This window comes from Salmo salar, chromosome ssa01 (assembly GCF_905237065.1).
Source record: "Salmo salar chromosome ssa01, Ssal_v3.1, whole genome shotgun sequence".
In the NCBI taxonomy this organism is placed as follows: domain Eukaryota; kingdom Metazoa; phylum Chordata; class Actinopteri; order Salmoniformes; family Salmonidae; genus Salmo; species Salmo salar.
In genome coordinates, this window is record NC_059442.1 from 124,864,101 (window position 1) to 124,876,585 (window position 12,485).

The 12,485-nt window shown below is 41.3% G+C and overlaps 1 protein-coding gene across 2 annotated transcripts in view; it reads left to right on the forward strand.

Moving 5' to 3' along the window:
* The window catches only part of plgrkt (plasminogen receptor, C-terminal lysine transmembrane protein), a 32,363-nt gene extending 20,250 nt beyond the window's left edge, over positions 1–12,113 (forward strand). The window contains exons 4-5 of one of the 2 annotated variants that reach the window (XM_014124583.2): positions 10,278–10,387; positions 11,167–11,834. In XM_014124583.2, the coding sequence (XP_013980058.1) occupies positions 10,278–10,387; positions 11,167–11,294 (238 nt within the window). In that variant the 3' untranslated portion in view covers positions 11,295–11,834. 2 annotated transcript variants of the gene reach the window in all.
* The last annotated feature ends 372 nt before the right edge of the window (positions 12,114–12,485 follow it).

The window sequence follows — 12,485 nt, forward strand, 5'->3', positions numbered from 1 at the left end:
GTCAGGCTGTATCACCGCCTGGCATGGCAACTGCACCGCCCGCAACCACAGGGCTCTCCAGAGGTTGGTGTGGTCTGCCCAACGCATCACCGGGGGCAAACTACCTGCCCTCCAGGACACCTACAGCACCCTATCTCACAGGAAGGCCAAAAAGATCATCAACGACAACAACCACCCGAGCCACTGCCTGTTCACCTCACTATCATCCAGAAGGCGAGGTCAGTACAGGTGCATCAAAGCTGGGACCGAGAGACTGGAAAACAGCTTCTATCTCAAGGCCATCAGACTGTTAAATAGCCATCACTAGCACAGAGGCTGCTGCCCTATATACACAAACTTGAAATCACTGGCCACTTTAATGTTTACATATTTTGCATTACTCATCTCATATGTATATACTGTATTCTATTCTACCGTATCTGTCTATGCCGCACTGACATCGCTCATCCAAATATTTATATATTCTTAATTCCATTCCTTTACTTTAGATTGTGTGTATTGTTAGATATTACTGCACTGTTGGAGCTAGAAACACAAGCATTTCGCTACACTTGCAATAACATCTGCTAAACACGTGTATGTGACCAATACAATTTGATTTGAACCATAATATTGATTGTTTTAAAGAGCGACTACCCCTAAAAAAAAACTAATCCCTTAGAAAACGGCATCAATAGGAGTCAAAATTTACTACAAATTGTAAATAGGATAATTATAAGTGAAACAATCTGTCTGTAAACAATTGTTGGAAAAATCTTGTCATGCATAAATTAGATGTCCTAACCGACTTCCCAAAACTATTGTTTGTTAACAAGAAATTTGTGGAGTGGTTGATAAACAAGTTTTAATGACTCCAACCTAAGTGTATGTAAACTTCCGACTTCAACTGTATATTTTGATCATTATCACTGTCATCACTAGCATAGCTGACGATAGATACCCTAACTAGATAGCTAGCTTCACTACCGGTCAAAAGTTTTAGAACATCTACTCATTCAAGGGTTTTTCATTTCTTTTTTACTAGTGAATACATCAAAACTATGAAATAACATATGGAATCATGTAGTAACCAGAAAAGTGTTAATCAAAATATATATTTTTTGTCACGAATTGCGCCATGCTCGTGACCCTTATTTACACTTTGGATAGTGTCTTGAACGCACGAACAAAACACCGCTATTTGGATATAACAATTAAATATTTTGAACCAAACCAACATTTGTTATTGAAGTAGCAGTCCTGGGAGTGCATTCTGACGAAGAACACCAAAGGTAATCAAACTTTTGTAATAGTAAATCGGAGTTTGGTCAGGGCTAAACTTGGTGGGTGTCTAAATAGCTAGCCGTGATGCCGGGCTATGTCCTCAGAATATAGCAAAATGTGCTTTCACCGAAAAGCTATTTTAAAATCGGACACCTCGATTGCACAAAGGAGTTCTGTATCTATAATTCTTAAAATAATTGTTATGTTTTTTTGTGAACGTTTATCATGAGTAATTTAGTAAATTCACCGGAGGTTTGCGGGGGGTATGCTAGTTCTGAACGTCACATGCTAATGTAAAAAGCTGATATAAATATGATATAAATATAAATATGATATAAATATGAACTTGATTGAACAAAACATGCATGTATTGTATAACATAATGTCCTAGGTGTGTCATCTGATGAAGATCATCAAAGGTTAGTGCTGCATTTAGCTGTGGTTTTGTTTTTTGTGACATTATATGCTAGCTTGAAAAATGGGTGTCTGATTATTTCTGGCTGGGTACTCTGCTGACATAATCTAATGTTTTGCTTTCGCTGTAAAGCCTTTTTGAAATCGGACAGTGTGGTTAGATAAAGGAGAGTCTTGTCTTTAAAATGCTGTGAAATAGTAATATGTTTGAAAAATTGAAGTTTTTGTATTTTTGAGGAATTTGTAATTCGCGCCACACCTATCATTGGATATTGGAGCAGGTGTTCCGCTAGCGGAACGTCTAGATGTAAGAGGTTAAAAGTCAATTTGTGGAATTTCTGTCCTTAATGCGTTTGAGCCAATCGGTTGTGTTGTGACAAGGTAGGGGTGGTATACAGATGATAGCTCTATTTGGTAAAAGATCAAGTCCATATTATGGCAAGAACAGCTCAAATAAGCAAAGAGAAATGACAGTCCATTACTTAATGACATGAAGGTCAGTCAATCCTGAAAAGTGCAGTCGCAAAAACCAACAAGCGTTATGATGAAACTGGCTCTCATGAGGAGTTACCTCTGCTGCAGAGGATAAGTTCATTAGAGTTACCAGTCCTAGAAATTGCAGCCCAAATAAATGCTTCAAAGAGTTCAAGTAACAGACACAAACTGTTCAGAGGAGACCGCATGAATCAGGCCTTCATGGTTGAATTGCTGCAAACAAACCACTACTAAAGGACACCAATAAGAAGAAGAGACTTGCTTGGGCCAAGAAACATGAGCAATGGACAGTAGACCGGTGGAAATTTGGCCTTTGGTCTGGAGTCCAAATTGGAGATTTTTGGTTCCAACCGCCGTGTTTTTGTGAGACGCGGTGTGGGTGAACGGATGATTTCCGCATGTGTATTTCCCACCGTGAAGCCTGGAGGAGGTGGTGTTATAGTGTGGGGGTGCTTTGCTGGTGACACTGTCTGCGATTTACAGTTGAAGTCGGAAGTTTACATACACTTAGGTTGGAGTCATTAAAACTAGTTTTTCAACCACTCCACAAATTTCTTGTTAAACTATAGTTTTGGCAAGTCGGTTAGGACATTTACTTTATGCATGACAAGTCATTTTTCCAACAATTGTTTAGACAGATTATTTCACTTATAATACACTGTATCACAATTCTAGTGGGTCAGAAGTTTACATACACCAAGTTGACTGTGCCTTTAACCTCTATGGGCTAGGTGGGACGCTTGCGTCCCACCTACTCAACAGCCAGTGTAATCCCGTGGCGCGTTATTCAAATTCCTCAAAAATGCAAAAACTTAAATTTTTCAAACATATGACTATTTTACACCATTTTAAAGATAAGACTCTCGTTAATCTAACCACACTGTCCGATTTCAAAAAGGCTTTACAACGAAAGCAAAACATTAGATTATGTCAGCAGAGTACCCAGCCAGAAATAATCAGACACCCATTTTTCAAGCTAGCATATAATGTCACATAAACCCAAACCACAGCTAAATGTAGCACTAACCTTTGATCTTCATCAGATGACAACCCTAGGACATTATGTTATACAATACATGCATGTTTTGTTCAATCAAGTTCATATTTATATCAAAAACCAGCTTTTTATATTAGCATGTGACTAGCATTCCCACCGAACACTGCCGGTGAATTTACTAAATTAGTCACGATAAACATTCACAAAAAGCATAACAATTATTTTAAGAATTATAGATACAGAACTCCTCTATGCACTCTATGTCCGATTTTAAAATAGCTTTTCGGTGAAAGCACATTTTGCAATATTCTCAGTAGATAGCCCGGCATCACAGGGCTAGCTATTTAGACACCCAGCAAGTTTAGCACTCAATTCGTGACAAAAAAAAATCTAAATATTCCATTACCGTACTTCGAAGCATGTCAACCGCTGTTTAAAATCAATTTTTATGCATTACATTACATTACATTTACATTTAAGTCATTTAGCAGACGCTCTTATCCAGAGCGACTTACAAATTGGTGCATTCACCTTATGATATCCAGTGGAACAACCACTTTACAATAGTGCATCTAAATCTTTTAAGGGGGGGGGTTAGAAGGATTACTTTATCCTATCCTAGGTATTCCTTAAAGAGGTGGGGTTTCAGGTGTCTCCGGAAGGTGGTGATTGACTCCGCTGTCCTGGTGTCGTGAGGGAGCTTGTTCCACCATTGGGGTGCCAGAGCAGCGAACAGTTTTGACTGGGCTGAGCGGGAACTGTGCTTCCTCAGAGGTAGGGGGGCCAGCAGGCCAGAGGTGGATGAACGCAGTGCCCTTGTTTGGGTGTAGGGCCTGATCAGAGCCTGAAGGTATGGAGGTGCCGTTCCCTTCACAGCTCCGTAGGCAATCACCATGGTCTTGTAGCGGATGCGAGCTTCAACTGGAAGCCAGTGGAGAGAGCGGAGGAGCGGGGTGACGTGAGAGAACTTGGGAAGGTTGAACACCAGACGGGCTGCGGCGTTCTGGATGAGTTGTAGGGGTTTAATGGCACAGGCAGGGAGCCCAGCCAACAGCGAGTTGCAGTAATCCAGACGGGAGATGACAAGTGCCTGGATTAGGACCTGCGCCGCTTCCTGTGTGAGGCAGGGTTGTACTCTGCGAATGTTGTAGAGCATGAACCTACAGGATTGGGTCACCGCCTTGATGTTAGTGGAGAACGACAGGGTGTTGTCCAGGATCACGCCAAGGTTCTTAGCACTCTGGGAGGAGGACACAAGGGAGTTGTCAACCGTGATGGCGAGATCATGGAACGGGCAGTCCTTCCCCGGGAGGAAGAGCAGCTCCGTCTTGCCGAGGTTCAGCTTGAGGTGGTGATCCGTCATTTATGCCATTTTTCTCATAAAAAAGTGATAATATTCCGACCGGGAATCTGCGTTTAGGTAAACAGACGAAAGAAAATAAAGCATTCGGTCGACTCGGGCACGCGCCTAAGCCCATAGTACTCTGATCGGCCACTTGCCAAAAGCGATAAAGTGTTTCAGCCAGAGCCTGCCTCGATATCGTTCAGCTTTTTCCCGGGCTCTGAGAGCCTATGGGAGCCGTAGGAAGTGTCACATTATTGCAAAGATCCTCAGTCTTCAATAAAAAGAGCCAAGATGAAACACAATGTCAGACAGGCCTCTTCCTGCATGGAATCTTCTCAGGTTTTGGCCTGCCATATGAGTTCTGTTATACTCACAGACACCATTCAAACAGTTTTAGAAACTTTAGGGTGTTTTCTATCCAAAGCCAATAATTATATGCATATTCTAGTTACTGGGCAGGAGTAGTAACCAGATTAAATCGGGTACGTTTTTTATCCGGCTGTGTCAATACTGCCCCCTATTAAACACCTTGGAAAATTCCAGAAAATGATGTAATGGCTTTAGAAGCTTCTGATAGACTAATTGACATCATTTGAGTCAGTTGAAGGCGTACCTGTGGATGTATTTCAAGGCCTATCTTCAAACTCAGTGCCTCTTTGCTTGACATCATGGGAAAATCAAAGGAAATAAGCCAAAACCTCAACAACAAATACATTGTAGACCTCCACAAGTCTGGTTCATCTTTGGGAGCAATTTCCACGCGCCTGAAGGTACCACGTTCATCTGTACAAACAATAGTACGCAAGTATAAACACAATGGGACCACTCGGCCATCATGCCGCTCAGGAAGGAGACGCGTACTTTCTCCTAGAGATGTACGTACTTTGGTGTGACAAGTGCAAATCAATCCCAGAACAACAGCAAAGGACCTTGTGAAGATGCTGGAGGAAACGGGTACAAAAGTATATCCACAGTAAAATGAGTCTTATATCGACATAACCTGAAAGGCCGCTCAGCAAGGAAGAAGCCACTGCTCCAAAACCGCCATAAAAAAAGCCAGACCGTGGTTTGCAACTGCACATGGGGACAAAGATCGTACTTTTTGGAGAAATGTCCTCTGGTCTGATGAAACAAAAATAGAACTGTTTGGCCATAATGACCATCGTTATGTTTGGAGGAAAAGGGGGGATGCTTGCAAGGCGAAGAACACCATCCCAACCGTGAAGCACGGTGGTGGCAGCATCATGTTGTGGGGGTGCTTTGCTGCAGGAGGGACTGGTGCACTTCACAAAATAGATGGCATCATGAGGCAGGAAAACTGTGTGGATATATTGAAGCAACATCTCAAGACATCAGTCAGGAAGTTAAAGCTTGGTCGCAAATGGGTCTTCCAAATTGACAATGACCACAAGCATACTTAAAAAGTTGTGGCAAAATGGCTTAAGGACAACAAAGTCAAGGTATTGGAGTGGCCATCACAAAGCCCTGACCTCAATCCTATAGAAAATTAGTGGGCAGAACTGAACAAACATGTGCAAGCAAGGAGGTCTACAAACCTGACTCAGTTACACCAGCTCTGTCAGGAGGAATGGGCCAAAATTCACCCAACTTACTGTGGGAAGCTTGTGGAAGGCTACCTTAAAAGTTAAACAATTTAAAGGCAATTCTACCAAATACTAATTGAGTGTTTGTAAACTTCTGACCCTCTGGGAATGTGATGAAAGAAATCAAAGCTTTAATAACTAATTCTCTCTATTATTCTGACATTTCACATTCTTAAAATAAAGTGGTGATCCTAACTGACCTAAGACAGGGAATTTTTACTTGGATTAAATGTCAGGAATTGTGAAAAACTGAGTTTAAATGTATTTAGCTAAGGTGTATGAAACTTCCGACTTTAACTGTATTTAGAATTCAAGGCCCATTTAACCAGCATGGCTACCACAGCATTCTGCAGCGATACGCCATCCCATGTGGTTTGCGCTTGGAGAGTCTATCATTTGTCTTTCAACAGGACAATGACCCAACACACCTCCAGACTGTGTTAGGGCTGTTTTACCAAGAAGGAGAGTGATGGAGTCCTGCATCAGATGACCTGGCCTACACAATCCCCCGACCTCAACCAAATTGAGATGGTTTGGGATAAGTCGGACCGCAGAGTTTAGGAAAAGTAGCCAACAATTGCTCAGCAGATGTGGGAACTCCTTCAAGACTGTTGGTGAAGCTGGTTGAGAGAATGCCAAGAGTGTGCAAAAAGTTCAAGGCAAAGGGTGGCTATTTGAAGAATCTTACCCTCCCAAAATGCTTGGAAGAAGAAGAAAAAAAAAAGTTACCCTCCCCTGTACCCAAAATAATAGTAAAAACATAACGTGGATGAACGAGAGCATGCCTACTGTTTACCCTCACTCCTAGAACAGATCAGAGCCTTAGATATGCAGGTTAGTAAGCATTACAAGTAGCCAGAAGGTTGTGGATTCGCAGACCACCGCGGACAAAGGCAGAGATGAAAAGACCTCCATTATAATAAAAGCACTGCATGAATCTCTTATTTGCAGTCCAAAGGAAAAAAATTAATTTTACAAACGCATTTCATGCAATTCTAGGTCATTTTACGTGACTAGAAGCAAGCATACTCTTCTTTTAATACCACAACAGAGCATGATAATGAATGAGCGCATGCTACAACACTGGAGATTTCTATACAGGCTATTGTTAAAAATGAGGATAGTCTTACGATTGGAACAGTGCTAAAGTTGTATATCAACTGTAAAAATGTAGCGCAACAGAACCAGTTACAACTGAAGTATCTGATTATCAATGAATTCGCGAAAAAGCCATTTGCTTTTTAACATAGCGGCCACATATAATCCGGTAGGCCTATATGCGCTTGTAACTTTTTTTCATTTGGGAAACTATACTTTTTTAAATAATCGATTTTATTCCATGATATTGTTGTTGCAAAATAGATGTGTTGACTGTGATAAGGGCATGGGAATATAAGAGCATCTGCTAGGCTAAATTAACAAACTAGGCATGCATAGGTCACCGCATGATCCTCAAACCAAAGACTGTCCAAACTTGTATTTCCAAAAGTGAATTCAAAAAGGCACTGTATAGCCTAGTAAGGCATTTTTCATTTCATTATTATTTAATTCTAAGTAATCATTTTGTAAAATGTATTTTAATACAGTCCAAATGTGAAACGTATAGGCATGTTGTTGACGTGCTGCTGTTGATGTGGTGTCGAAATGCTGAGCGTTCCTTCCAGCCTGAGTGCAGGAGTGTCAAACTCATTCCACGAGGGCTGTTTGTCTGCGGGTTTTTGTTTTTTTCAATTAATTAAGACTTAGACAACCAGGTGAGGGGAGTTGCTTACTAATTAGTGACCTAGTAGAGCGAAAACCCGCAGACACGCCACTCCGTGGAATGAGTTTGACACGTGCTGTAGTGTCACAAATGCTTCACAATTTATTTCTTAAATGGCAGGCTATAGCCTCAAAATAATAATAATATAGCCTAAATAATTTGGCTACCTGGCTTGCTCCTCACTGATTTAGAGTTTAGTATGTTGTTTAATAGCCTGTTGAAATGTTGAACATCAATTGTTAGTGACAAAATCACACATTACTTCCAAAGCAAAGTACATTTTTTGTCTCCTCGGCTATAGAAGGTTGCTGTGCAGCCTCAATGTCAAACCAAAGATATCCCATATGCATCGGAGTCACGTCTGGCGTTTTGCAGCTTGCTTCTAGCATAAAGCATTGCGGACTAAAGTGTTATAGATCACTTTATATAATCAGGTCCATAATTTTTTTCTTCTAAATCTTAAGCTAACAAGGGTTAGGCCAATGCTTTTAGCCATTTTCTTGAACAAAAGCCACAATACCCTCACAATTCGAGCCCTGGTTTTAACTTAAACACCAAGCCCATAACTGACACTGATATTTAAGGAGTGCATGGTGGCTGAAGGAATGTGCTGACAAAATCTATGGATAGTAGACTAATTTTGTCTGTCAAACAGGTAGGCCTACCTCTTATTTCATGAATAGAAAGAAATAGGCTCCAACACAAAGACCTATTGTTGTTAGCCTAAAGTCAAATTAACTGTTTAAACTAAGATCTTCCTCGAATTAGCCAACTTTCAGCACACATGCGCTGTCCAGCTTCGCGGCTACCTCTCCATAGTAATGTAAGTTACTCAACTATTGCTTATTGTGAGGTCCGTAACTGATAAATTGCTTCATTATGGGCAAAGAACATTTTTTTTAAATTCAAATCAATTATAGCAGTAGCAAGCTTACCTCCGGTCCTCCTCATTTTCGCCCTCTCAAACCGAACAGGACATCAGTAGCCCTCGACCGCAGGCACAGATATTGCATTTCTGGGACAAATACATCATTATTTTCGGAAGACACGTTTGACTTGCCTGCTGAAGTGCCACCGTACACAGCACAGCCATTGGTTAGGCAGCACAGAAGGATTTACATCAACATGAGCAGGGCAGGCCAGGGCTTATGATTGGGATAGCCTGTCCATTGCAGTGTAGCCTAGTTTTATATACACCATCCCAGCAGTGCAAAAACTCGGGAAGGAAGTACATTATCTTAGAAATATAACTTTGCCATGTGCTTCTCCGAACGTGCTCTTCGCATAGCCTTGGCCTATTGTACAGGCTATGGATCATTTGATTGAGATCACACTAGGCGCACTTGATATTGCGTGCCCAGTAGAGAATTAGGGATGAGGGGCAGCGTCGGGCACACATCGAGATATAATAAGCAACTAATTCTCAAACACTGAGCAATATGACATTTAATCTATTACAAATTAAATTACCCTCCCCTGGACTAAATAAAAAAAATTCTACTAAACCCTCCCCCATTTTCCTCCGGGTAACAATTGTGTAAATTTCGACCGCTCCCTAACCGACTTTGGTGATAGAAGTGACTGTGTTTGTTCACAGAAACATGTATGGAGCCAACACATGGAGATTTGCAAGATGATGTGATGAAGTCCAGACTGACTTGATACTGATGTCTCTGAATGGAGAGAGACCTGGCACTCGGCATAAACATTTTACTAGACACAACTTTTACTTGTATTGTCTTCTTTTATTATTGAATGGTATCAGTCAAAATGGGGAGTGAGAAACCCTGTGTATTCTACACCAGGATCATGGAACTCCTGTTGTATATGGGACTCCATCCAGGAAGGTATGACCACTGACATGTTTGCCAAGGCAGCCCCGTTACCACCAGACAAAATGCCAATAGGCACCGTGTCTGTATTGGCTGGGAACGACAATGAAAGGTGCACATTGTTATATTAGCATAACCCTGCTTCTATGGTATTATGTAAATGGTTGCTTATTCTACATGAACCTGTTATATTTGAAAGTTATCAAAAAAACAGTTTATGATATCTAGATAAATTCAGCAATTGCATTCTTCTCGTATTACTCTGTAGGCTACTGACCTACTCAAAGCTTCCTCCGGCATCTCGCCATACATCTGCCTGTAGTTATTTGTTTTGATTGAGTGGGGGGAAACAGCTGCGGGCAAGGTTCTGACAGATGGGTGTCTTGGTGGTGGAAAGGACACACCCATATCAAACCACACCCCTAAGCCAACCTCGCGTTTGGCTTCTGTCACGGCCTGCCTGCATTTCTTGAAGAGCAAGCCAAAAAAGGTGGTCCAGTTCCCTTTTTAATTGTTAGTTCATCTCTGTGACTGTCTAATGTTCCACTATCTCCCACTCTTGCAGTGCCATTAAGAAGAAGAAGTCTGTTCTCTTTGCCCCTGTCGTGCCTCTCAGTTTTGTCCTGGTCTATCAGATGGACATGGCGTATGGAACGCTAATCTACCGAATGAGGGGTAAGTACTTCTCTACCATGTGCACAAACAGCTGACCCAAAACATATTTTGCAAACTCAGATATTTTATTTTCATTGTCCTTTCACCATGGATGCGTAACCAGGTCAATGCAGTACAGCTCAGCTCGGTAATGTGAAAAGGGTATTTTAGCTCACAATCACATCCGTTAGTGATTTCACCAAGTTTAGAACGAGACAGGGTTGTCAATCACCTAATTTCAGGATCAAAAACCACCTCAAGAAGAAAAAGACACATCTTGCTTTGATTTGTGTGACTTCTCTCTGTCAAACTTCAAACATTCTGTGACATCACAGATAGTTCCTGGGACATTGGTTATTGGGTTCCATGCTCATTAGGTATGCAGAAAGCCATTTGGATACCCTGACCAATCTCCAATAATTGGCTACCTCTCAGGGGCATATGGGCTGCTTTTAAAGTCACTTCCAAAAGCGTCACCGCTTCACAAAAATACTTGGGTTTGATTTTCTTTCAGCCAACCAGAAACCTTCCAAGGAATATCCTCCCTCAGATAAATTGAAAGATACATTAAACGTGGGTAAACCAAATTCTTGCTGTAGTCAGTTACTACAGTATAGGGTAGATGTGATTTCAACAATACCCACAGCAGACCACCACAGTTTAATATCAGTATCTTGGATGAAAGCAATAAACTAATTTCTGTGATCTGAAAAGAAAATGGACAATAAAGTATTATTCTTTGCTTGCTTGTTTCCTTTGCTATTTGATTGATGTCACTTCCTGCCTGTGTGGGTCCCCAGGGGAGGCGGAGAGCATCATGGTCGCAGAACACGACCGATTGGACCTTCCACACGGTGTGCCCAACTTCGAGAGCATTGAGAAGGCAAGAAGAGCCAAGACCGCCCTCGGCTCCCTGTTTGAGAAATGACACCGTCATGGTGGGTGTGTTGTCCAGTGTCACACCCCTCTGATCTCCACCCCTGGAAGTGAGTGAGTGATGCTCCTCGGTCCCCAAGATCAATGTTCATCAGGTCTTCACCACAGAGTTAAGCTGTGTTCACATGCTATCGAAATGATCGGAAACTCAGTAAATGCAAGTACCTAGTTAGATATTTTAGCGTTTCCGATGGCACATGAATGCGAAATTATACGGCCAGCCATTATTGAGCTGAATGACTGTGATCAAAATCTGCCTTGTTTTAGAATTATCTACACCAATGGTGTTCAGATATATATTTAATGGAAAATGGGTTAGTTCCATTTAAGCCTTAGAATTTGTGGCCACATTAAAATGGACTTCAATTGCTCACCAGTTGCGGTTCAAATGCCTAAGATTAATGGTAAGCAGTCACTACTCAGCCCTGGACTACTGTCAAAAGTTTGTAAACGTTGTATAAAAAAATGAATTGCCATTGTAAAAGAAAAGTCGACTGCCAATGATACTACTAATAAAATATGATTGTCTGTACACAGGACCATGTGGATATTTCTCATGACAAAGTTTACTTTCTGGAATAGAAAAAAAATCAATCAATTTCCACAGAAATTCTTAATTTTCTGCTATCACAGTGCAGGTCATCATTTACAAACAGATTATTTATTGCAGATGAAGATTTGATTGGAAGCAGTCTTGAGTGTATAGCTCTGAGCTGTTTCCAAACACCAAATCTGAACAGTGACATTTCACTAATTCTGCTACATGAATGAATTTATACCCAGAATACATAAAAAAAAACATGAATTATCTAAAGTGTGTCTGGAATCCATTTCTACACATTCTTTGTGTGAGAGAGAGAGCATGCACATGTGGCTAGGGCAGTAGGGGTGCTGAGCGTGCTGCAGCACCCCCTGATGAATCAGAATTTCAAATTGTACCAAAAAAATGGGGGAATATATATTTCTCACAAGTAGTGCACTAGGACTTTACTAATCCTGTATGAGAGTACCAAAACATAGCCATCAGCAGCTCACCAAAAAATGTAAGCACCCCCACCTCTAACACTGTTACATGCCTGTGTGCATGTGAGCAATTGGGGGTTGTTATCAGGCAGAGGTGGATGGAGTGTAGAGTAATATGACTCACACCCAGGATGGTAATGGTGTGGGGTTAGTGACTATA